Consider the following 23,928-nt stretch of genomic DNA (forward strand, 5'->3'; position numbering starts at 1 on the left):
ATGATTTCCTGTGTGAATTGAAGCAGCTTTTTGCCAATTTGGTGCAAAAGCCAGAGGGAGGAAAAAAATCATTTGGAGCAGTTTCCAAATTACTGTTTAGTTTGAAATCCAATTTATTTTTAAGAAAACAGAAAAACCCCAAATAAATGCAATCCTGCAGCACAAAGAGTAAAAGATTTTTCCATTACTCAGGAAAAATGAGAAATTCTGAGGCCAACTCAAACCGTACGTTGTATTATTTGCATCTTCCTACTCAGCAAGCAACTCAAAAAAGTCACATCGTTCTTGGTTTGACGCCAAATTGATAAGACCACGTGAACAGGGCCGTGTTAATTACAAAATTAAGTTAGCAGACAAAATGGGCGTTAACGTCTGAGCCCAGAACTCGGGGCTACAGCGTCTGTTTGCAGGTTCAGAGATCGGCTGCCGCTTCAGCAAAAGGCGGGGAATAAATTCAGTTATTTGCAGAGATTTCTGAACTCCCCGTCAGTTTAAAATGTCCTCGAAGCATATAGCACGTGGTTATATTTTTTAATCTGGATGTATTGTGCTCTTTAAAAAAATACAGTGATTTTTACCGGACTGTAAATCGGTGGAATAACAAAACCGGGTGGTTTAATCTCCTGGCGTTCAGGGTTTTATGACGCAGAACACGGCAAAGCAGAACGAGCACTGTCTGAAGAACTTCGACCTGACCGAGTATCGCCAGGTGCTGAGCCACCTCTCCATCCAGATCTACCAGCAGCTCATCAAGGTCGCCGAGGGCGTCCTCCAACCCATGATCGGTACCTTCACGCTTGTTTTTTACTATAATTATATATCCTGAGGGTTTTTCAGACCTTTGTACAGTGACTTTTCCCCAAAGGAAGAGCCCGCGGTTGGTAGAGAGGGTGAATTTGTTACAACAAAAGTGGGTTTTTTGGAGCAGGTCCTGGTGTCAACAGTGACCTGAAGTTCAGGATGCGGACCTGGATGAGTTTTTATTTTCCTCCGTGATAAAACGTAACAGGGAGGAGGGTTTTTTCCCCCCTTGTGATGGGAAATAACTCCTTTTTGTTGGGGAGCTGGCGCTGGTGGGTCCGCAGGAACCGCGTTCCCTCCACACCAGGTTCATGGTTAAGCTATTTATGGGTGAAAATGCACATTACGAGGGAGAAGAGGATTAAAAAGAGGCTCATAAAGACCTTGTTTTGCTAAGCTAACGGAGAGGTTTTTCTCAGTGTTTTATATTTTCTGTTTGCTGTATTTTCCTCGAGCTCCCAGCCTGGATTGTGCTTTATCTGGGACTCTTTTCCCTTTACTCTCCGAACGTCATTGCGCAAATTCTGGCTGCATCCGATGCCATCGCTGCGCGTACCTCCCGCTCCTTGCGGAAAGTTGTCTCGTTCTTTTATCAATCAGGCTGGAAGAATTTGATTTCCTTTAATCTATTTTTCATTTCTCTCAGTCCTTCGAGCCAATGAACCGCTCAAAGTGTAGAATGTAAGGCTCTGTGGTGGGTATAGAGGGAGAACTGATTACAGCTCAAAGCAGAGATGTTCCCAGTTCCTGTGATTTCTGTGTGGTAACGCTGACTGGAAAAGAAGTGTGATCTTACAGATAATTCTGTATGTATCAACTATTTCATATTATCAAAATAAACTTCACGGGTCTGATCTGCTTTTCAGACCTCCCAGCATCCATCGCATCGCGTTGCTGAGACTTCGGCGCGTTCGTGATCGCCCGTGAAGGAGCATTTCTTACCTTCAGCAACTAACAGGGTGGATAAAGGCTTTTTTAGCTCATTTTTTTCCCCCTTTTTTCAGTGTCCGCGGTGCTGGAAAACGAAAGTATCCAGGGGCTTTCTGGTGTCAAACCCATGGGCTACAGGAATCGCTCCTCCAGCGTGGAAGACGGCGACAGCTCCTACAGCTTAGACGCGCTAATTCGCCAGCTGAACGCGTTCCACGGCGTCATGTGCAACCAGGGGCTGGACCCGGAGATCGTGCAGCAGGTCTTCAAGCAGCTCTTCTACATGATCAATGCAGTCGCCCTGAATAATCTCCTGCTCAGGAAGGATGTTTGCTCGTGGAGCACGGGCATGCAGCTCAGGTAGGATTGGGTTCGGGATCCTTTGCGTGTTCCTCTTGAGCCTGGGAGTGGGAACAGGCAAAAGCATTTTTTGCGTAAATGTTTTCAAAGGTACTTTGGTAACTCGTAGGGTTTTGCTAGCATTTAAAAGCTTCATTTTAATTGACTTTTGAGACTTGAATGTCTCTGAATGCTGTAGAAAAGCACAGCCCTTGTGCTCTTCAGCTGTTACACGGCTCATTTATTTCTAAGACAACACAGTATAAATTTTGCTTTGAGTTGCTGAGCATTCAGCTTCGCTCTGGTTGTCTCTTGTCGTGAGTACGGCAAATACGCAGCAAAAAGTTACATACAGAATCATTTTGGTTGGAAGAGAACCTCAAGATTGAGTCCAACCGTTAACCCAACACTAAACCACGTCGCTGAGAACCTCATCTCCGTGTATTTTCAACCCCTCCGGGGATGGTGACTCCAGCACTGCCCTGGGCAGCCTGTTCCGATGCCCGACAGCCCTTTGGGGAAGAAATTGTTCCCAAAATCCAACCTCAACCTCCCCTGGTGCAACTTGAGGCCGTTTCTTTGTGTCCCAGTCTCCCCTCAGCCCCCCAGGTCCCTCAGCCGCTCCCATCGCACTTGTGCTCCATATACCAGCACAGCAACACACCCTGAGTCTCGCAGAGGATTTTTGAGGCAATCTTATCTCTCCTCTCTCAGCTCATGTCTTATCTTGGCCGCTCGCCCAGGTTTAACATCAGCCAGCTGGAGGAATGGCTGCACGGGAAGAACCTGCAGCAGAGCGGAGCGGCGCAAACGTTGGAGCCCTTGATCCAGGCGGCGCAGCTGCTGCAGCTGAAAAAGAAAACGTCGGAAGACGCCGAGGCCATTTGCTCCTTGTGCACGTCGCTCACGACGCAACAGGTAGGGAGCAGGGCGGAGATTTCGACGCTGGAAGATTCGACCCAGCACTGAGGGGTTCGTGGTATGAGTCAGACACTTGGGATTTTAAACCCAGCTTCTTTTCCCAGGTCTAACCTGGCTAAGTCTGCAGGGTGCCCAACAAAATTGGGATTTGGGGTGGAGAATGGCTGGATCTGACCTTAAACTTCGAGACTCCGTTCCAGGAGGATCTAAACTCCTGTCCTTTGCTGCTGGATTGCGTGGTCTTCAGTTGATAATGTCGTAGAAGGGAGAAGCCAGAGGTGTGAACTGAGCTCTGGTGATTCTTGGGGATCTTTTCTCCATCTCCTCGTCTCGAACGCGGTGATAGGTGGTAGGGGGGGAGCAGCAGAAGTGTTGTAGAGGTGACATCAGCCGTGCTGGTCACTCATGTCACCATGTGCCAGCTGACTGAAGTCCCCAGATAAATCTCTTGTTCAATTTAATTCGTCTTCAACTTAATTCGTCTGTAGACGCTTCACACACCTTCCAGCAGACAAAGGAACATCAGGATGGTTCTTGTGCTACTTCTGCTTCTCAGGAGGGTCACGGGAAACTTGTTTTGGTCGTATCAAGACAAAATATTAGCGGTGCTTTGAATTCTGGAAAAGTTTGACTCCTCGTGACTGTCTGTAATGCTGGTTTGTTCTCAACAGATTGTAAAGATACTTAATCTCTACACTCCTGTGAATGAGTTCGAAGAACGTGTGACCGTAGCTTTCATACGAGACATCCAGGTAAATTAGAGGCTTTACACTGGGGGGGATAGTAACGAGTTAATGCAGATTTCATTAGTATAACTCAGGCATTTTGTAATTTTGCACGTTGTCCTGGATTTGGCGCTCTTGCAACATACAGCTGCAGGGATAACGAGGCCGTTAATTACAAAGTGCAATAAGCAATTAAGTTCCCAGCTCAGCTAACGCAACGTGACTCAGGAGTGAGGCTGCGGGAGTCGGTGAGAAATTGAATTATTTCTGAGATACAAGGCACAATTTGGCAACTAAGGGAGAAATAAAGAAATGAAAACCAAACATTTTGTACATTGACGATGGCAAATGCGAAGAAAAGCCAACAACCGATCAATTTTTCTTATTCTGCCCCTCGCAGACGCACTTGCAGGAGCGAAACGACCCTCCGCAGCTGCTCTTGGACTTCAAGCACATGTTCCCGGTTTTGTTCCCCTTCAATCCCTCCTCCATAACCATGGACTCCATTCACATCCCCGCTTCGCTCAACTTGGAATTTCTCAATAAAGTCTGAAGAAAATCGAATTAAGCGCAGCCCTCCTTACCCAGAGACCTCCAGCGAAGAGAGAAGAATCACGAAAAGGAATTTAAGGAGCTCTTTAAATACAGACCCAACAGGTTTATAAGAACCACCAATCCACAGTAATAAATGGATGTTAAACTGTAAAGTAAAAAAAAGAAAGACTGATCTATATGTGATTTTTTTTTTTTGGGGGGGGGGTAATTCGCAGCTCAGAATAAGGATACTTGAAATGTAGATTTATTTTTTACTGCTTGATTTTATGTTGACACAGTCCAGAGCCCAAAAGCCACTAACAAAGAAGAACAATGAGTGGGAGCCAACTAACTTTGATCTTCACGGGTGTCGATGAAGAAATGACAGTTGAAACCAAAACCTGAGACACTTTTGCTGCCTTGAGGGATGTGTAATTTGTCTAATACCGAGGTGGGTTTGTCTGTATTAATAATGGGATATTCAATTCTGCCTCGTCTTGCTAAGAACTATCACGATAGCGAGTTAGAAAGTAAACTGCAGAAGGTGCAATAGGTATTTATCACGCTGGGCTTGGATGCTGCTACGTGGAATTTATCACAAATTCTAGATCGGAAAAATTCCGTCGCTCCCCTGCGTACATCCAGCTTCATGGGAATTCAAATAAATTGGCGGTTTGGACTTAATTCCGTTATCGAGTTGATATCGGTGGCTCGCAAAGGTTCGGTCCTGGTGAAATAATCTCGAGACGAGGGACAACTTTAGGCCTCCTGCTTCTAGGATAGACGAGCATCATCCCGATCCCTGCTCTTGGCTTTTCCTCTGCTTTTAAAAGTCAAAAACTCCCATGCAGGGGCTGTCGAGGTTCCGATGGATAAGCAATGAAATGCTTTAACACCAAATTGTAAGATAGTGTCAGTAATTTAAACCATTTAAGAGTCAACACGAACTCTTTGCCTACAACAAATTGCAATCAATTTGAATTCTGTTCCCTTTTCTTTTTTTTTTACTGAACTTCTAAATTAAAACAAACCACCCTGTCCGCTCAGAGGATTAAAATGTGAAATCACTTAAAAATACACAAAATCCCGCCACCTTCTTAGATAAAGGGCGTTTTGATTTCAACATTGTGTATGTAATCTATGTATATACAAACTGTAATAGTCCTGTATGTACTATATTATGTATATGACGAGGCAAAAAAAGCACATTTTTAAAGAAAAAATGGAGTGCTGTGAAGAAATCTATTGGTGGGTAAATCCCGTGTTTTAAATGGTTTAGTGCTGCTGTTCCCAGCCTAAGGCCAGACTTAAAAGTGATTTTTCCCTCTAATCATCGCCCAATTTATTATAGACGAAAATGTATTGCTTGTATAGTACCAGCGCTACCTCCGAACTATCGTCCTCGAGCATTTGCGTCTACTGGGTATATTCAGTAGTGCCTTTTTCTATACAATAACGATAATTTGTGCCCAGCAAGCCCACACGCTCCCATCGCCGCCTCCTCTGCAATATTTTAATTTATCGTACCTACCTCTTCTCACGTTTTGCAAACAAATGTTTTTGCAGTGCCCCGAATTGAATTTTTAAATTTTACTTTATCCCCCCCTTTTTTTTTTCCCCCCCAACACTGTAGTAATCACAGTTTAAAAATAATAATAATAAAAAAAATAAAGCAGAATTTGGGCTTTCTGTAAGGCTATTTTTCAGAAGTTTCAAGTCTTCACCTCTCTGATAGAAATTATTCGGAGTACAATTCCCAACCAATTGATTAAACCAACGCTTATCGTCCAGACTAAATGACAGGTTGCTGCAGAATCCTGTTCCGCAACGATTTTGTTGCCGATCGCAACGATAAAACGCGGTAAATGCTCTTCTAGGGGATAACGGTCTTCACCGGCATTTTTAGAATCAGAATTTTATACGTACAACAGAGAGACTTTCTTTAAAAACTCTTGGCGTTTATAGATAAGAACTGGGACTTAATGGATAAACCACATTATCACAGATCAAGACATTAAAATCCATCCGGAAGAGGACTCTGCATGAAATCTCTTGAACATACGTTATCTTTTCTGTTAGTAATTGTTTAAAATTTTGGGGTTTAAATGTTATTTTTGTTAAATTGCTCTGCTCAAGCCTGCCTTTGATTTCCTCAGATTGGCGCTTCTGTAGTTAAAGGGCAAATTTAACACAACGCGCGGCTTTGAGAAATCCGCTTCTTTCCCAGATCTGTCTTTATTTTTAAATATTGATTATTAAGCTGAGCGTTTTCCCACTGTGCCTTGAGCTGTTACTAAGGTAACTGACTTCCCAACCGCTTTTTTTCTCTGAAATAAGCATTAAAAGGTGCAAATAGTTTTATTTTTTCTGTCCTAAAAAGCTGACCGTGGATTTAGAAGTGCTCTCTGAGGTCTGCAAACGCCCGTCGAGGTTCCTAGGAAAAAAACAATACTGATTTTTTGCATGTATAATGTATCTCAGAAAAGCACTATTTGGGAATAATAATTTTTTAAAAATCCAAAAATGAAACCCCCTAAAAAAAACCCCACCAAACCACCGCTACAAAACCAACACGTCAAAGGCGAGTTTGGGCAAGTGCTGTCAGACCTACGAGAAGCATCCAGGACAACGTACGCTCCTTATTTTCATTAAAAATTCGCTTCATTTATTTTAATTTTTTTTTTTTTTATTGGCACTTTGCAACTCAAGTTGCTGATCTTTCAGCTGCTAAAACTGTCCTAGTAGTTGACTGGAGAAAAGAACATGAAACCTCAAGACGGAATTTGTGTCACAAACATATTTTGCTCGTAAAAGTTATTCCCCTGGGTCTAAAAAGCCTTTGGATGAGTGAAATGGTTACAAAACATGGGCACGTTTCAGAATTCGAGCATTTCCCTGATACTGCAACTTCAAACACTCGAATCACACCTGAAATCTTTATAAGATATGAACTTCCACTCGTGTCGTTTGCAAAAGATCCAAGTGGAAAAGACCCACTCGAAACAACAGGTCGTTTTTCTCCATTTTTCAACAGTAAGTGAACGAAACTCTGCAAACCGAGCGTTTCGGACCATGTTAAACTGAAAAATCAGCATTTCGTCCTTGCAGATAAATACGATAACGTAATTAAAACAAATTGCATGAACTGCCATGAAGCTTTTCCCCCCAACTTTATTGTTTCACGTTTATTACAGTCATAAATTGATTTTTTGTTTTTTTCTGAAAGAAGTTCTAACAATATAGATCTTGAAACAATCCAGAGGACATAGTCCCCAATGAATATATAATTTCCTTCAAAATGTAAAAGCCAGTGGACAAAGACTTTAGAATTATGTTGAAATAAGAAAAAAAAAAAGTATCAAACAATGTGCTGTTATGGCGCAATGTCTATTTTGTTTGTTTAGGGATTTTTGGGGGGGTGCGAAATTTAATTACCTTAAAAAGCAGAAGGTAAAGCTGCCCTTAACGAAGTTAAATGATATACAGGAGTGAATACTGTAGATGAAATACTGCTTATAAAATATTTTTCCATTTTGAACAAATCTGTAAACTACACTTCTGTTTATAGGAAAATGCTTGTAATAGTCACTGTAATATTCAGCTGTGGATACAAAAAAAAAAAATACGTGAAATAAACACTTTTGAAGAAATCGTGACTTTTGGTCAAAAAGCGAAAATGTGAAAAATACACTTTCAATATTCTATAGGTGGGAAACATTTCTATTTAAAAATTACGAAGTACCTTACAAACACAAACGAACAGTTTCAAAGCTTTTACTTAAGGCTTTAAAAGGTTTAAGAGTTATAACTTAAATGTCAGAGGTGCTGAAATATTGTGAGCTAATTAGAAACCAATTAAGGGTGGAATCTTACGGGCTGTTGGGGATGAATGGAGAGGATGCAGTGCCAGGTAAACAAACGGCAGAGAGAGAAAAAATAGCATAAAATCTGCTTTTTTTAAAAAAAAGACAAAGTTGCGTGTTGCTGTGTGAATGAATCCATAGGTTCATTAAACCACTGTAATTATGTAGGGGAAGCTGCTGAAAGATTATTTTGAATCAAACATCGGATTGTTCGCAGGGAAGCAATTTTCCCCTCTACAAAAGTTATGAAACTTAAACTGAATGAAGACGTGGCAACTTACTAAAAGTTTTGTACTCATCTTCTGCCAGACAGCCTCAATGGATCCGCTAAAGGTTTTTACACACCTAAACCATACCTCAGCGTGTATTTCTTTTTCACCCACCACACCTTCGAAAAGGCTGTTTTGTGTGGATTCCCCCGAGGAAAAGTCCAACTTTTCTCCGAGCAGCTCCAGGCGGGATGAAGGTTGGAAACAGCGCTGGGCGAAGCACCTCAGGGCGCCAAACCGCCATTAAACCCCGGACGGGGCGCCCACAGGGGTGAGTGCCCGCACGATCTGAGGTAATTTTTCCCGATATAAATTTCCTCACCCGACCCGCGGAATTCAGCTGCGGATGGCGGACTGAGGCAGCCATTAAAAACCCTTTAAAAAGTGCTGGTTTCACTCCGCCCCCGGCGTGACGACTGCGAGGAGCAGGCGCGGCGGGAGGGAAGCGGAGCGGGGCGGCCATGGCGCTTCTGCGGGGTGAGGCTTCGGCAGCCCCGGCGGGTTTCTGGCGCTCAGCCCCCGCCGGGCTCCTGGCGGTTCCCCGGCAGGATCCTGGTGGTTCCCCGGCAGGCTCCTGGCGGTTCCCCGGCAGCGGGTGGGGGGTTGTGGGGCTCCCCAGCGGGGGTGGCGCGGCCGCCGGGCCCTGAGGGGGCAGCGGGACCCAGGCTGGTTCTGTCATGGCGGGCGGGTCTGAGGTAAAGGTGACCGGCGGTGCTTGACTTGCTGCAGCGCTTAAGCCACCTGTGGTGCAAATAAACCCAGGTTTTATACACCTAGGTTTAATATATCCGCAAAGGGCGCGTGTATATGTCCGATAGCCGTCCATACTTGCGTACAGTGACTAGAAGTGACACTTAAAATGTCAATAACTTAAACTTTCTTTTGTCACATCCACCCCCCCCCCCGCCTGTGTCAGCGGTAACGGGTAAACTCTGGTTATAAAGCGCCAACAATTCCTGAAGGTATTTTGTGGAAAGAAGTGCTTTCTGCTTTACGCGGTTTAAATGTTGTGCCTTTTAAAAATGAGGTAAATATGCCCTGATCTTCTTGAAAAACAAAATTGGAGTGCAGTGAAATTGTGCTTTTTGTCTGTTTGACAGGGCTTTGCTGTTTGGCAGGTGGCGCCTAAATAATAACGTATATAATCAGGGTTTGAGGTTTCAGTGCTGAGAGCCTGTTTGGTGTAATTTAATTCTGTAATTCTGTGTAGTGTAATTGCTGTAATTCCGTCTAGCTCTGCTGAACTGATAAGAGAGCAGCTTTGCCCAAACTTGTGTGGTATTAGTTTTCTGTGCCTGTTTCATAATCTTCTCTCTCGCGATAATGTTTTTCATACGCACTTCTCGCTCGTTTACATTTTTTGGGAGGTTAACGGTTGTTTTTTAGGCCTTCAGAATAGGATCTGACGAAACATTGTCACACCAAGAAATGGTGGAGGATTAAGGAATATTTCAGATTTATAACAGCAGATCCCCATTTGGCAGCGGGTGATTAACAAAACCAGATTAAAAGAAGCCTTGAACTGGGTGTTTGGTGAGGATTCGGAGTGACCTTTGCTTTCTAGCCCCCAGAGTTTCCCGATCCCGGTGTATCCCACTTTCATCCGATGTTTATCACCTTGGAAAATTGCAGAGGCTCTGGAGGTCTTGCCACGGTAATGTAGGACAGTACTAATTAATAGGGATTTAGGAAGAGCTGTCGAAGACCATGGGATCTTTTTTTACTCAGGACTTCAGCCGCCCCTTGTTGAAATTCTGTGGAGGGAGGAGTGTTTGTAGGTGTCTCTCCAATCAAGCAAAATTAGGAAGGCTCGGCAGTAATAATCCTTTAAAAAGTCCTTAGGGGAAAGGCTCTGTGCTCAGTTTATAACTCAACACGGCTTGTGCCGCTTCTTTTTCCCTTAGAGGTTTAGCGAGCGACCTGGGTGAAAAAGAGAGTTGTGAAAGGTTAAGGGCAAAGTTCCATCCTCGCCCTTGGGCTATTCAGCAAATAATGTGAATAACCCACAACGTGGCCAAAAGGGAGGAGAACAAATTCTTTTAGTTTGCTCCACAGCAAAGCCGTGCGACCAGCTACGGGGTCTTTTGTTTTACAAGCATTGTTACCATTTAATGAAGGCTCAAATGGAACATTCAATAAATTATTGTTAATACAATCCATTTGGGATAGTTAAATAAAACCAGCTGCTGTAAGTTTAAATCCGTCAGCTTAGAAAGTCTGGGAACTACTCCTGAAGTGACTGTGTTGAACACACTTGCTTTACATAAACATAAATCCATTAATTCATCCTAATATTTGTTAAAAATTTTAGGGGCTCACATGCTGTGTTTATTAGTAGTTGTCAGCTTTTTTTTTCAGAAAAAAATATGTATAACCCAAGTAAAAAAATCAGTCAATGGATTAAGAATTGTTTTGGGTTAAATTGAATTATTTGCTGGCATCAGATGCATGAAGAGCGAAAAATGATGATGGGTATAACGTATACGAGGGATCGGTTCCGAGCGGTTGTTCCCAACCTGGATACAGGACCTTCCCCACATCACCAGCTGTGGTACTTTTCAGACCTCTGAATACATAGAAACCTCTGGAGATAGATATTTTTAGTGATTGTGGTGTTCCCTTTACACTTAAAAACCTGAAAAGTGGGGCTTTTAGATGTATAATAATCAGCAGCTATTTATTCTTTTGAGGAAATAAGTTCTGCCTTTTCATAGTTTTGGAATATTTACTGTGTCAGCGCTACATTTCAAGGGATCAGCAGCAGTGTGCTTAGCAAATCCTTCTTTTTTAAGGTGAGGGTGTTACTTTGTTTTGCTATTTTCATGGCTTCAAAAACCACGTTTTTTGCATTCGTTCCTATCCTTAAACTGCAATTCTTGCTGAAATTATTTCCCAGGTAATCTGAGTGTATTAATTGCCTGCTCTGGGTTTTAACACTGCGTTCAGGTCCCTGTGAGCGGAGCGAGCTTGACCTTGACCGGTTTGGAAAGTTGTTTTATATAAATCGCGCAGCCTGGGATCCAGATGCAGGAGAGGCAGAGAACCCTCCCCCTGACAAAAAAAAAAAAAAAACAGCAAAATGATCTGGATCACAGACCTGAAAACAGCATTAGGAGCTGCTTAATGCCTAGGCATTTTGATTTGCCTGCATTCTTGTATTGGTATTTATCCTTCTGGTGTTACTTAAAATAACCGGGGATGTTTCGTGGCTCTGTTGTTCAACTGGGGGAAAGTTCACAAACCGCCACGCGCGGGAGCAGAGACGTTGTGCCAGGATATTCAGTTCGGTTCAAAGGCGGCTTCTCCCGAGCTGAAATTCTGCTTCTGGCCAATGCGTTTGTCCACAAATTTGTGTCGAAAATATCTGGGGGCGGTTTTTTAATTTTATTTTTTAATTTTTTTTTTTTTTTTTTTTTTTTTTTTTAAATCTCTTTCTGGGATCTTCCTAGTTTTTGACCATTGATTCTGCATACCTTACAATCACAGAATCATTTCGGTTGGAAAAGACCTTTAAGACTGAGTCCAACTGTTCATCCACCCCTGGCACTACCCCGTGTCCCTGAGAACCTCATCTCTGTGTATTTTCAACCCCTGCAGGGATGGTGGCTCCAGCACTGCCCTGGGCAGCCTGTTCCAATGCCCCACAGCCCTTTGGGGAAGAAATTGTTCCCCAGATCCAACCTCAACCTCCCCCGGCACAACTTGAGGCCGTTTCTTTGTGTCCCTGTCTCCCCTCAGCTCCTGTTCTCCAGCTGAACCCCCAGCTCCCTCAGCCGCTCCCATCACACTTGTGCTCCAGCCCCTTCCCCAGCTCCATTCCCTTCTCTCAACTCGCTCCAGCACCTCAAGGCCTTTCTTGGCATGAGGGGCCCAAAACTGCCCCCAGGATTCGTGGTTTGGCCTCCCCAGTGTCCAGCACAGGACGGTCACTGCCCTGAGCCTGCTGGCCACACCAGTGCTGGTACCGGCCAGGATGCTGGTGGCCTCTTGGCCACCTGGGCACACGCTGGCTCATGTTCAGCTGCCGGCACCAACACCCCCAGGTCCTTTCCCAGCCGCTCTTCCCCAACCCTGCAGCGTTCGTGGGGTTGTTGTGACCCAAGTGCAGGACCTGGCACTTGGCCTTGGTGAACCTCAGACAATTGGCCTCAGCCCATGATCCAGCGGGTCCAGATCCCTCTATAGAACCTTCTCACCCTCCAGCAGATCAACACTCCCACCCAACTTGGTGTCATCTGCAAAATCACTGGGTGTGCACTCGATCACCTTGTCCGAATCATTGATAAAGGTATCTATATCCTATTGATAAAGCTATATATATATCCTATATCTTATTTATCTTGAACTGCGTGGATTCACATTTCTTTGATTTACAACCTACTTCTGAATTTAGGATGTTACCCGCTTAGGATGGTGATTTTTCTGTTCGTTATCTGGCTAATTCTCGCTCCTCTCGCAGGCGTGTTCATCGTTGCGGCGAAGCGAACTCCGTTCGGGACCTACGGAGGTTTGCTGAAGGATTTCAGCGCCACCGACCTGACGGAAATCGCCGCTCGGGCTGCGCTGGCCGCCGGCAAAGTCTCTCCCGAGATCATCGACAGCGTCGTCGTCGGCAATGTCATGCAGGTTGGTGGCGTGGAAAATTCACTGGTCAGGAGTGATTTGATTAATCTTCTGGTCCTGTAGATAGTTACCTCTGGTTTGCAGCCAAGAATAAGCCGAAGAGGTGGAAATTAAATGAGTAAGTAGGGTTTATAGTGTTATGTTTCATTTTAAGGGACATACCCTGCATGATTTGTGGTATCATTGGGAGCAAGGCTTAGCTGGCTTTTTTTAGTACCAAAGGTAGTTTAGCCTAGGACAAGCTCATCTGCTGAAAAATGTGGATTCATTACAAGATTAATTGCTAATCCCTGGTACGTTCATTCTATTTTAATGACTTGAGCTGTGGAACAAAACGACCAGTGACTTTTCACTGAAATGTATAAATCCCTTTCTTCCTGGAGACTGTAACTGATTCGAGTCCATTTCCCTTGAATTTTCTATAGAATTTTTTTGAGGGAATATGAATTTACTTTGAGCAGAGACATTTGGACAATCGTATCTTTTCCAAAGAGCTTGTGATACAGAAGCTGTTGTGTACAGAGCACCAGCATTGCAAAACTGCCTCTATCCACATCTCTGGGTTAGGGTTTTGTTTTAAGCAAGACAGCAAAGAGCATTTCTGGTTTGGTTTTGCTTTGCATTCTGACTTTACCATTATTAAGGGTAGACAGTCTTATTTTTCCCTGAGTGTTTCAAGGGTGCAGAAGAACCAAGTAGCAGAACTTTCATGATAAGTGAACAAACTCGCAGTGTTTCTTTTTGAGGATTTCCAGCCAAAAGTGTAGCTTTTGATTCTTCTGCCTCCTACAGCTGTCATCTTGGCTTCTTTTATGCTGCTTTTTAGGTTTCTTAACGACTGATTGTGGCCTAGAAAAAAAAACAATTGCAGTGTCCAAATCTCTTATAATGCTTTCACATAAAAAATAGCGTTCTCCTAATAAAAAAACCAACCAAGCAAGCAAAAAAACCCACAAAAGTCTTTTCATGTTGAAATTACATTTGGTTTATTTTTGCATTGTACTTCCCCATCCGATAGGTTTTCTTTTTTTGTCCTGGATTCCTTTTAAGTATTATATGATTAAGTTTAAATAACTACAAATGTATCACCATTTTAAACTCTCTTTCAGCAGAAGTAGCTTGATTTCTTTTTCTTTTCTCAACTTGCATTGGCAAGTAGCACTGTGCACAGAACTTTGCCTTTATAATTCATATTAGCTTAGGGTATGATCCCCAAGAACGTGTTTTCTCCGTTTGGAAAAGATCCTTTACAAACCCACAGCAGTGCTGTTATAATTTCTTATTCTGTACCTGTGCTCGCCACCATCCGCTGACTCAGTAGCTGAAATGCAGAAACGTGGTCGTGTTTTTTGTTGATTTTTCTCTCTACGCTTGGTTTATTAAAGGAGTGGGTTCTGAAACAAACTGCTCTGCGTGTGGTACTTTGCTTTTCAAATAAAAGTCTGATACAACCAGCTTTAAAAAGGTTTGGAGGAATGAGATGTCATTGTTTGACCAGGCCAGTGTCCAGATAGAACGTCACAGTTACGAAATGTCACAAAGTGGACGTGAAGCAGCAGTTGCATCTCCGTGTTTTCCACGCTAACAGTTTTTTGGGGGCCTTCCCCTGTTTGAGCCATTTTGATTTACCTTGAAATAATTGCCGCTTGCCAGTCAGGATCTGGGCTTATCTCAGTCCGTTGCGTGTCTGCTGTCTCGAAAACAAAGAAAAAGGGAAAACGTGAGACTCTTGAGTTGCTGATTTCGGTCTTAACATCTTTAGTCCCATTTTTTTGCCCTTTCTCATCGTATAGGATGGTGTGGTTTTGAAGCGCTGCTTCTCACGAGTGGGGTTTCTGTTGAACATCCACCGTCTTCTCGCAGTGATGCAATTGCACCACGCTGCCTTTTCATCCAGAGTTTTAAAGAAATCGGAGTGTAACGAAACCTCCTGTTTGTTCTGCCAGCAGAGCTCCGCGGACGGGATTTATATCGCGAGACACGTTGGTTTACGGGTGGGAGTTCCCGTCTCAGTTCCAGCCCTCACCGTCAACAGACTTTGTGGCTCTGGTTTCCAGTCCATTGCCAACGGATGTCAGGTACAAAGCTCTTTTTTTTTTTTTTTCTTTAATCCGTATTAGTTATAACCTTTATTAGAGTGTTAACATCAGAGAAGTGTGTAGAAACATGTTCTTCATGTTTGGGATGAGTCTTAAAATGGATTTTTAGCTACCACTGGTAGAGATTTCACATTGTCCTGCATGGTTTTGTGAAGAAGTTCACCCTCCACAGTGACATATTTTGTGGTTGGTCTTAAAAATCATCATCGTGGCTATTTTTGGTTTAATATAAGGAATGCAACACCTAGTGAAATAGAGCTCAGCCGTGCAATAGTTGCATTTTGTGATCCTGTTTGCGTGAATTGGAATTCCTGGGCGTCAGAACCACAACAGGAGGCTTCCACCTGATTATTGCTCATATTCTCACCTATGTAAGCAGCAACCTGTGCTTTGTAAGTGTTTTTTTGCTCAAAGATCCAAACCCCCTTACGGGTTAGATAATCTATAGCGTCTTTTCTTCAACAGCAGAAAAAAAAAATCAACGTCTCTTTGAGCGGTTGGCCAGAACCACTGATTAAGATGATACAGCGATTTTTAGTTCATTTCTTCATACAGACCAGTGGTCTAGACTTCATAAAATTAAAGGGTGTGTTATGAATATTTGAGCAACCACATAGTTTGTTGTTTTTTTTTCTAAAGTTCCCTTTGGCTAGAGAATTATTTTAGATCTGATCCTCTAGAGGAAAAATTGTGGAATACAATGCAGAGTTAAGGTTATGTGTTTACAATAAGATCCATCTAACTTTTTTTCTAGTGCTTTCTGCAAAGGTTACACTGAATAAATCTGTTGGAGAGTTTGACCCCTTATATCAAAACTATGGCACATAACAAAGCTGCAGATTCTATTCTGAGCTGCTTAAACGTGCACGAAGTTTTTAGTAACTATAAGAAGCATCTCAGTACATAGTCCCACAAATCGATCGTAGTAATTATTAACTAGTCATCTGATGCCTGTCAAGATAATTTCATCTGCTTCCATTCCAGTACGTTAATAACTTGAACTGTCCGACCGAGCGAATCGTTTTTAGGAAGCAGAATTTTGGAGTGGTCTGGTGGTGCATTTAGGAATTGAGGCTTTTAGGTTCTGCGCGCTTTGGCAATGATTAATTAGACCCCAATCTTAATACCCCTTCATCAATATACGCGTGGCTAAGCTTGAATTTGTTCCATGTGTGGGTGGCTTTGTAGGTGATGAGGTCTTTTCCTAAAACAGTTGTTGCCGTCTTACAAAACCAGCAAATTAAATCCTAAGTCCATTTGGTTTTTCTCTTAACAGGAAATTTGCCTTAACGACTCCGAAGTTGTTCTGTGTGGTGGAGCAGAAAATATGAGTCAGGCTCCTTACGCGGTTCGAAACATTCGATTTGGAACCAGATTAGGAGCAGAACTCAAGGTCTAGTATTTTTTTTTGCTTTTTAAAGCTAGTGAGGGTAGCAATGGGTAGATAAACCAGTAAAGAATAAATACGTTCAAGCTGTAAGCATCTCTGAATTCTAAAAATAATCAATTGCAATTAAATGCATTGCCAGAGAAATGATTTTTATCTTCTGAAGATAAATCCTTAGTGAATACGGTGGGAAGTTCGCAGCAAGATCTAGTTCTGCTCTGCTAATCACCATTTATTCAGTGGGTCATAACCAACATCAAAATGCTAAATTAGGATATTTTGGTGTTTTTTCTACGCTGTTTTTCTGTTATGACAGAAGGGCAGATGTGTTTTCTCATAGATCTCTAATAAATAGTTCCTGCAGGAGTGAAATAAGCTGAAATGTGAAGAATCGTTGGCTTTCCACTCACAGCCCCGAGAGGTTTGGGAAAAGAATCACACTAGAGCACAATGTAGATTAATTAAAATAATACACAATAACTTGCATATTGTTTTGCAATGTGTTCTAATTTTAAAGAAAATATCTGTAGGTAACCTAAGTTAATTTTACAAAGCGCCGCTAGTTTCCAAGAAGGTGCTGGGTAATTAGAAACTGTTAATAATAAATAGTTTTCTTATTCTGTATCATTTTCATGCAGCTGGAAGACACGTTGTGGGCAGGTCTAACGGACACGCACGTTAAACTACCTATGGCGCTTACAGCTGAAAATCTGGCCGCAAAATACAACATCACGCGGGAGGACTGTGACCGATACGCGCTCAAAACGCAACAGAGGTGTAAAGCAGGTTAGTAAATTTAAGAATGGAAGCGTTTATGAGACTAACTTCAAATCTAGTCTGGATTGGAACTATTTTTAGGTTTCGTGTAGCTCGTGCATCTTGGTGTAATTTTTTTTTTTTCATTTGCAGATACTTAATTCATTCTTTTATTTGCCCTGCGATACGAATAATCCACTCCTAGGGGGGTTGACTCTGAATATACTGAGTCAGGTTTTGTGCCTATCAACAGCAGTATGGGGGGATGTGTACCAAAAATTTTTTTTAAAAAAGAGTTATTTAAAGCTGAAATAACACTTTTATATTTGAGGGTTTCTTTGAGAATGTATTCCTTGAGTTTTTGCCCAGTTTCTAAAAAAAAAAAAAAAACCCAAGGAATAAAACATCAACCAGCCTATTTAAACAAAATAAAGCATCAACAGTACTGTCCCTCGACTCTTGGTTAAAATAGAGCAAAAGTCACGTGCACATGAAAATGGGCTTATTGGCCACGCTGCGCAATCGTCTCGTTATTTTTATCAGAGTCCTTTTCCTTTTTGTGGTTGCAGCTCAGGACGCTGGTTACTTTAACGCTGAGATGGCGCCGATTGAAGTGAAAACGAAAAAGGGGAAAGAAAGTATGCAAAAGGACGAGCACCCCAAACCCCAGACCACCCCGGAACAACTGGCAAAACTCCCGTGTGTGTTTAAAAAGGACGGAACGGTCACTGCCGGGAACGCTTCAGTGAGTGCGTCAAGGCCTCAGCTCCCGAAAGCGTCGCCTCGAACCTTCTCCAAATTTATTGTCCCTGCGTTGATATGTCTTGCTGAGCCGCCTTTGGCTCTCAGCGGTGTCTCCTGATGAAAATTGTTTCTAATTCTGGGATTAAATGGCCCTGATTAACCCTCCCAGCCTCTAAATGGCAGGGGATCCTTCAGTCCGCTCCTAAAATTTGGTTCTGTGGGTTGTCGCTGATCTTTTAGTGAGTCATTAACGCTTCCTCATCAGCCTCTAATTATGCAGTAGCTGCCTGTGTAGAATTAGCCATTCTGCTTTCTTTTGGGGGCAATGATTACTGAATATTTGCTTTACAAATCACGCGTTTTATTAGTGGGTGCGCTGCTGCTGCTGCTGCTGCTCATCTTTTACCACCGTTAGTATCCTCTGTGTCCAAACCACGTTTTGCTCTTACCCAGAGTGCTTAGCAGCGCTGTTCCTCTTACAGTCATTATCTTAATCAATTGATTAATGCTCTTTGGGCCAGAAGGACCACTATAATAGTATAATTCCTGTCCAAAATAGATCGTAGGCATTGGTGTCTGTATTAATATTATACACCATGAATAGTCTTCTTGCCAGGCTACAGAAGGATGTTTCCAGTGTAAGGGAGGCTTAAAGTGGCAAAAATGCATTTTACTTTTCTAAAACATTGAAATTAATTAAACACCTACATTTATCTTTCGCAATCCACCGAAGAGTGAAGGACCGTGGTTTGTTGTTTTGAATAAATGCTAATAATTGTCCGTTAAATATGAATGTCCTGGTCTCGAGCTTTTCTGAGAGGTATATTCAGTTTAAAGTGCGTCATGGTTTATTTTTTTTGTATTTTCTCCACTTAAGATGTGTTTCTCTCTCGTTCCAAGGGGGTGTGCGATGGAGCTGGTGTTGTCATCGTTGCCAGCGAATCGGCCCTGAAAAAGCACAGTCTCACTCCTCTGGCACGAGTAGTTGCGTATCACTCGTCTGGCTGCGACCCTTCCATCATGGGCATCGGTGAGTTGCAGTAAAACACATTATTTTACATCTTATATTTTATTTATTTTTTTTTTAATAGAATAGCATCGGGCAGCGTTTAAATATTCCAAAGGAAGGAGAGGGAGGCTGCAGTGTGCTGAGTCCGGTAGCTCTGAAAGCTTTTGTGTCATTTACTACGGAGCGTTCGTTCCACTGTGTCATTGCATCCCTGTTACTCGGAGGGACTAATTTACTCCTCGCTTTGGCTGAAGGGCTACGTATGGTACCTATAACATTAGCTCTGACATTCAGTCCCCCACCTTTTTCTCTTTTTCCTTTTTTACTCTGTTAGTAAGTCAAGAAAACAGGTGGTCTCAATTTTTGTAAAACCCAGTTTTCTCCTGAAATTCACTTTAATTTCTGGAAGCTTTAATTCCCATCATTAAATGTGTAGCTATGACTTGTCTTCCTCACTGCTTGTTGAAGGAGTTTTGGCTCCATGTACCTCTTTCAGTTGCTCAAGCTAGGATTGAATTCCAGAATACACATCTATTCAGGTATTATTTTGGCAAACCAACTGCTCCTCTCTTTTTCACCAGTCCCCTATTTTATGCTTCCCAATCAAGTAGAATTTAACACAAACCAACCCTCCAATCCAGACGTCCCGGGATTGTTCCCTTCTGACTGAGCAGCTGCCTTTTCACAGACATAGCGATAGGGAGTCCTGCCTCATGAGGTCTGGTAAGAGAATTCAGTATATTAAAAAAAAAACACAGAGAAAGAGGGGGAAAAAACATCTCCTTGTCCATCATTAATGGGCTTTGTATTGTCCACACGAGACCCTCCCATTAGTCTAATGCATAACGGGCAGACTAAAATCCGTCCATCCATAACGGGACGCGTTTAGAGTCTATTACTAAACCACCTGAGGCTTTCTAATAATCCACTGAGCTTTGAACTCAATCACTTCTTTTAATTTTTCTGTCTCTTCGGTCATTTACTTCTTTTTACGCTTTTTATTCTTTGAGCTATCGGTTGCCAGCACCGCTTTTTGGTAGTGAGATACCGTCGCGCGATAGGATCGTTAATGTTTTAGGGTTGTTTTTTTGTCTCGTGGTCAGCTGCCATTTCTATCTTTGTCCTACAAGCACCTTCCAAATGAATTAGCCCTTTTGAATTATCTTTGAGTGTCTCCTCAGGTAGCTGTGCTTTGAGATTAATCACTGCTGGGGGATTATACTAGGTGTAAATATCAGCTTTCTTCCAGAAAACAGTTTTATTGCCAAAAAAAAATCAAACTTACTGGCTTTAGTTGGCTGGGACCTGGGTCCAAAGGAACATTTTCTTGCTAGTTTTTTTGACTAGAAGATTTTCAGTTATATTAAGAACACCAAACCAACAATAACCGTAACTAAACGCATGACCGGCAAAGTCCAGAACAGCCTTTTTCTTTTTTGGATTCGTTGCCTGCACAGAGGCTCGTGGAACAGAATCTAATGAGGCTTTACGAAGCTGTTCTGTTCTTACATATTTACAAGCTTTTATTATTATTATTTTTTTAAAATTTAACTAACTGCACACACAATTTCCCAACAGGCCCTGTACCTGCAATCACCGAGGTTCTGAAGAAAGCAGGCTTGACCCTGAAGGACATGGATTTGGTAGAGGTAAGGAATTTAAACATGAACGTGAGGTTAATCCTTGCATTCTGCTCATACATGTCATTTGTCATCACGAGGAAGGTGTTTCTGCCCGCCTGACCTGTGGTTTCTACCACAACAGTCGCTCAGTCGTTACAAAAATTGAAAATGGCCTGATCGCATTCCAAGGAAAACAAAAATATCCTCATGTGACATGAGACTGGACTGTTCCTCTTTTAAGTCGGTCACACTTTTCCGTTTGTGAGGTCATTTTTTGGCAGAGCAATAATTCCGAGCGCATTCAGAATATACCGTGCCTTTTTTAATAGAATATGTTTTATAAAACGCGCCAGAGGAATTTGAATTGACGTTGGGTTGGCCTGACAACTTGTGCATTGTCTGCGTATGCTTTTATAAACAGGATTTTTAATATTTTCCCGATCGCGGTGACCTGGCATTTCATCTCGTGTGCGCAGACGCTGCTGAAAACTTGTGTGGAAAATCAGAGGCGAACGGTTTTATCGTTTCTCTGGTGTTTCAGGTGAACGAGGCGTTCGCACCTCAGTATTTAGCTGTCGAAAAAGTTTTGGGCCTTGACCCTGAAAAAACCAACGTCAACGGAGGTGCCATCGCCATAGGTCACCCTTTGGGTGCGTCGGGATCGCGGATCACAGCTCATCTGGTTCATGAATTAAGGTATTTTTTAGTCCACTTTCAGAAATTCTGACTCGTTTGGCTTTCTTGATATGCGTAGCACCATTTTAATCTGAATTTTCCTTTTTTAAATTTTTTTTTTCCCACCCCTCAGTTAATTTGCACTTTACAGAAAACTCTTTCTTGGAGGGTGGCTGTAGAAAACTTCGCTTTTAAAAACTACCGTATTTATTTATGCCATTTTTATTCTGTGGTGAAGCTACAACTATCCCATAATGTCATTCGTCGCCATTTATATTTTTAAGGATGATATAATGTCCCATCTTTGAGATGTTAAAAGAGCCAGACCTTGTTTTCTACAGAAATATTTTAACATCAGTTGAGGCTGGGTGATGTTTTTCTAGAAAAAGAACAACATACACATTCGAAAACATATTTAATAGTATTTAGTTGCTAGCTAGTTTTCTTTCATAAAATCAGGACGACAGCGACTGTGGTTTCATAAATATAAATAATTTTCACTGTTCTTTTTTCCATACAGGCGTCGTGGTGGGAAATACGCGGTTGGGTCGGCTTGCATTGGCGGTGGACAAGGAATTGCTCTTATCATCGAGAACACGGCCTGAGAGGCACTGGAGAATCCAGTGGTGCCCGAATCACTAATTTCCTGAGAAATTGCTGCCTTTTGCGGCAATAAAACGTCGCCGCCTTCATTTTGTGCCATTCCTGCAAGGTAAAGGGATAGCTGGGAAGTCTGAATTCCGAACAAAAAGATATTAATTAGTGTCTTTCTAACCAAAGGAAGTGTAACGCCAATATGATTTCACACTAATCAAGGATTTTGTAAAAGCCTCTTTTCAATCAGGGATAATGTAGGCAAAATTCTTTGCATTTCCTGAGGAAATTGCCTGTCAAACTTTCACCAAACCTGCCTTAAAATAGCAGTCGGTGCAGCTCTGGAACCAAATATTGTTTAAACTGTTCGTATTTCAGCTGCCGCTGCTGTCTGGCACCTGTACCTTTTTATTATCAGGAAATAAAAATTTAATTTGAGACCTTCAGTACGTACCGATTGCGGATTGATCGCTGTGACCCGTACCCGCTGTTTGCGAGGGAAAAAGAAAACGAGCGAAAGCTGAAATTCCCATTGTGCCTCCCAAAAGAACAATAAATATAAGAGGAAAAAAAAGGGGTGTGTGTTTGCGATTTTGTTGGATGGATGGATGGATGGTTGGTTGGATGGATGGTTGGTTGGATGGATGGTTGGTTGGATGGATGGATGGTTGGATGGATGGATGGTTGGTTGGATGGATGGATGGTTGGATGGATGGATGGATGGATGGTTGGATGGATGGTTGGATGGATGGTTGGATGGATGGATGGTTGGATGGATGGATGGTTGGATGGATGGATGGTTGGATGGATGGTTGGTTGGATGGATGGTTGGTTGGATGGATGGTTGGTTGGATGGATGGTTGGTTGGATGGATGGTTGGTTGGATGGATGGATGGTTGGTTGGATGGATGGTTGGTTGGATGGATGGATGGTTGGATGGATGGTTGGTTGGTTGGATGGATGGTTGGTTGGATGGATGGATGGTTGGTTGGATGGATGGATGGTTGGTTGGATGGATGGTTGGTTATTTTCTTTGTTTGTTTTAAAAGTAAACCACTGAGAATTGTTACTTTAAGCCAGTGTTTGTTTTCAAATAGGCTGTTTTTCCTGGCTGAGGTATAACTACTGTTTACTGGGTAGTTTCTAGAGATTTCTAGTAAATCTGTCAGCCTTCCAGGAAGGGGAGCAGTTGCACCTCATTGCGTTGCCACCTGGTGACTGCAAAAATACAGCAACTCATTTCTTCATTTCCTCTGAGAGTATCATCTCTTCAGGTCACATAACTTGGAGCTGTTCTTACCTCATTTGCCAAATGCACATCTGAGCGAGACGTCTCGCCTCTTGCGGGCGCTGGAGCTCAAGTTATGAATCATTTGAGGTAACGTAGGTGCCATTTGGATGAGACGAGATCTCAGGAGCAACTCGTAGCTTGCTCTGTGTTTATACGAAAACCCAAACAGCTGCCATAAGGCAGCAACCAGATGTTCATCTGGCACAATATCTCTTTTTCTACTGTATCTTATTAAGTTAGCGGTACTGAGGTTTCACTCTTCAAGATACGGTTGCCACAGTGATTTTATAAAGCAAGATATTTTTAGTTCTGTCAGAACTAGTTCCCTTTTCCTTCCGGACTGTGGATAATCATTGAACTCTTGTTTTCAGAGAACTGGCTGCAGTTTTTCCAGGATCCCGTCCCCGTGTAGATACAGTTGTTTCAGAGCTCTTCACTGCGTAGGTACAGTAAAGAATGATCCCCTTTGTACACTTTATTTTGCACATAATGTTTTATTTCCCCTTTTTATCCCTCAGTTTTTTGAGATCCATGTGTAATTCTAGCTGTGCAAGTCAAATTGGGTCATCCTGAATAATTATATATAAATATATCACGATGTCCACCTCACTTTCCAGATCACTTATGAAGGTGTTATCAGCACAGATGATTGTACATCCTGCTCATAACCTTTCTGTGCTGTGTGAGCCAACTCTTAATTTTTATATCACTCCATTTTTATCCTTTTCATGTCCGGTAAGAGCCTC

General features: G+C 42.5%; 2 protein-coding genes across 3 annotated transcripts in view; both read left to right on the forward strand.

Moving 5' to 3' along the window:
• MYO5B (myosin VB) overlaps positions 1–4,645 on the forward strand; it is a 74,585-nt gene extending 69,940 nt beyond the window's left edge. Inside the window, exons 34-38 of the mRNA XM_065655484.1 lie at positions 635–785; positions 1,806–2,091; positions 2,814–2,988; positions 3,663–3,743; positions 4,117–4,645. Coding sequence (XP_065511556.1) covers positions 635–785; positions 1,806–2,091; positions 2,814–2,988; positions 3,663–3,743; positions 4,117–4,269 — 846 coding nt within the window. The 3' untranslated portion in view covers positions 4,270–4,645. The remainder of the gene's footprint in view (positions 1–634; positions 786–1,805; positions 2,092–2,813; positions 2,989–3,662; positions 3,744–4,116) is intronic.
• A 4,110-nt stretch (positions 4,646–8,755) lies between these two features.
• ACAA2 (acetyl-CoA acyltransferase 2) lies at positions 8,756–22,337 on the forward strand. 2 transcript variants are annotated; one of them, XM_065657104.1, is made up of 10 exons: positions 8,756–8,859; positions 12,842–13,008; positions 14,952–15,083; positions 16,381–16,497; positions 17,130–17,277; positions 17,817–17,992; positions 18,892–19,021; positions 20,579–20,649; positions 21,164–21,318; positions 21,818–22,337. In XM_065657104.1, exons 1-10 carry the CDS (start codon positions 8,844–8,846, stop codon positions 21,900–21,902), a joined length of 1,197 nt encoding a protein of 398 aa, XP_065513176.1. In that variant the 5' UTR covers positions 8,756–8,843; the 3' UTR covers positions 21,903–22,337. The 2 variants fall into 2 exon arrangements, with proteins under 2 accessions (XP_065513176.1, XP_065513177.1); XM_065657105.1 differs by having other exon boundaries at positions 14,955–15,083.
• The last annotated feature ends 1,591 nt before the right edge of the window (positions 22,338–23,928 follow it).

This window comes from Caloenas nicobarica, chromosome Z, assembly GCF_036013445.1.
Source record: "Caloenas nicobarica isolate bCalNic1 chromosome Z, bCalNic1.hap1, whole genome shotgun sequence".
NCBI classification, from domain to species: Eukaryota; Metazoa; Chordata; class Aves; order Columbiformes; family Columbidae; genus Caloenas; species Caloenas nicobarica.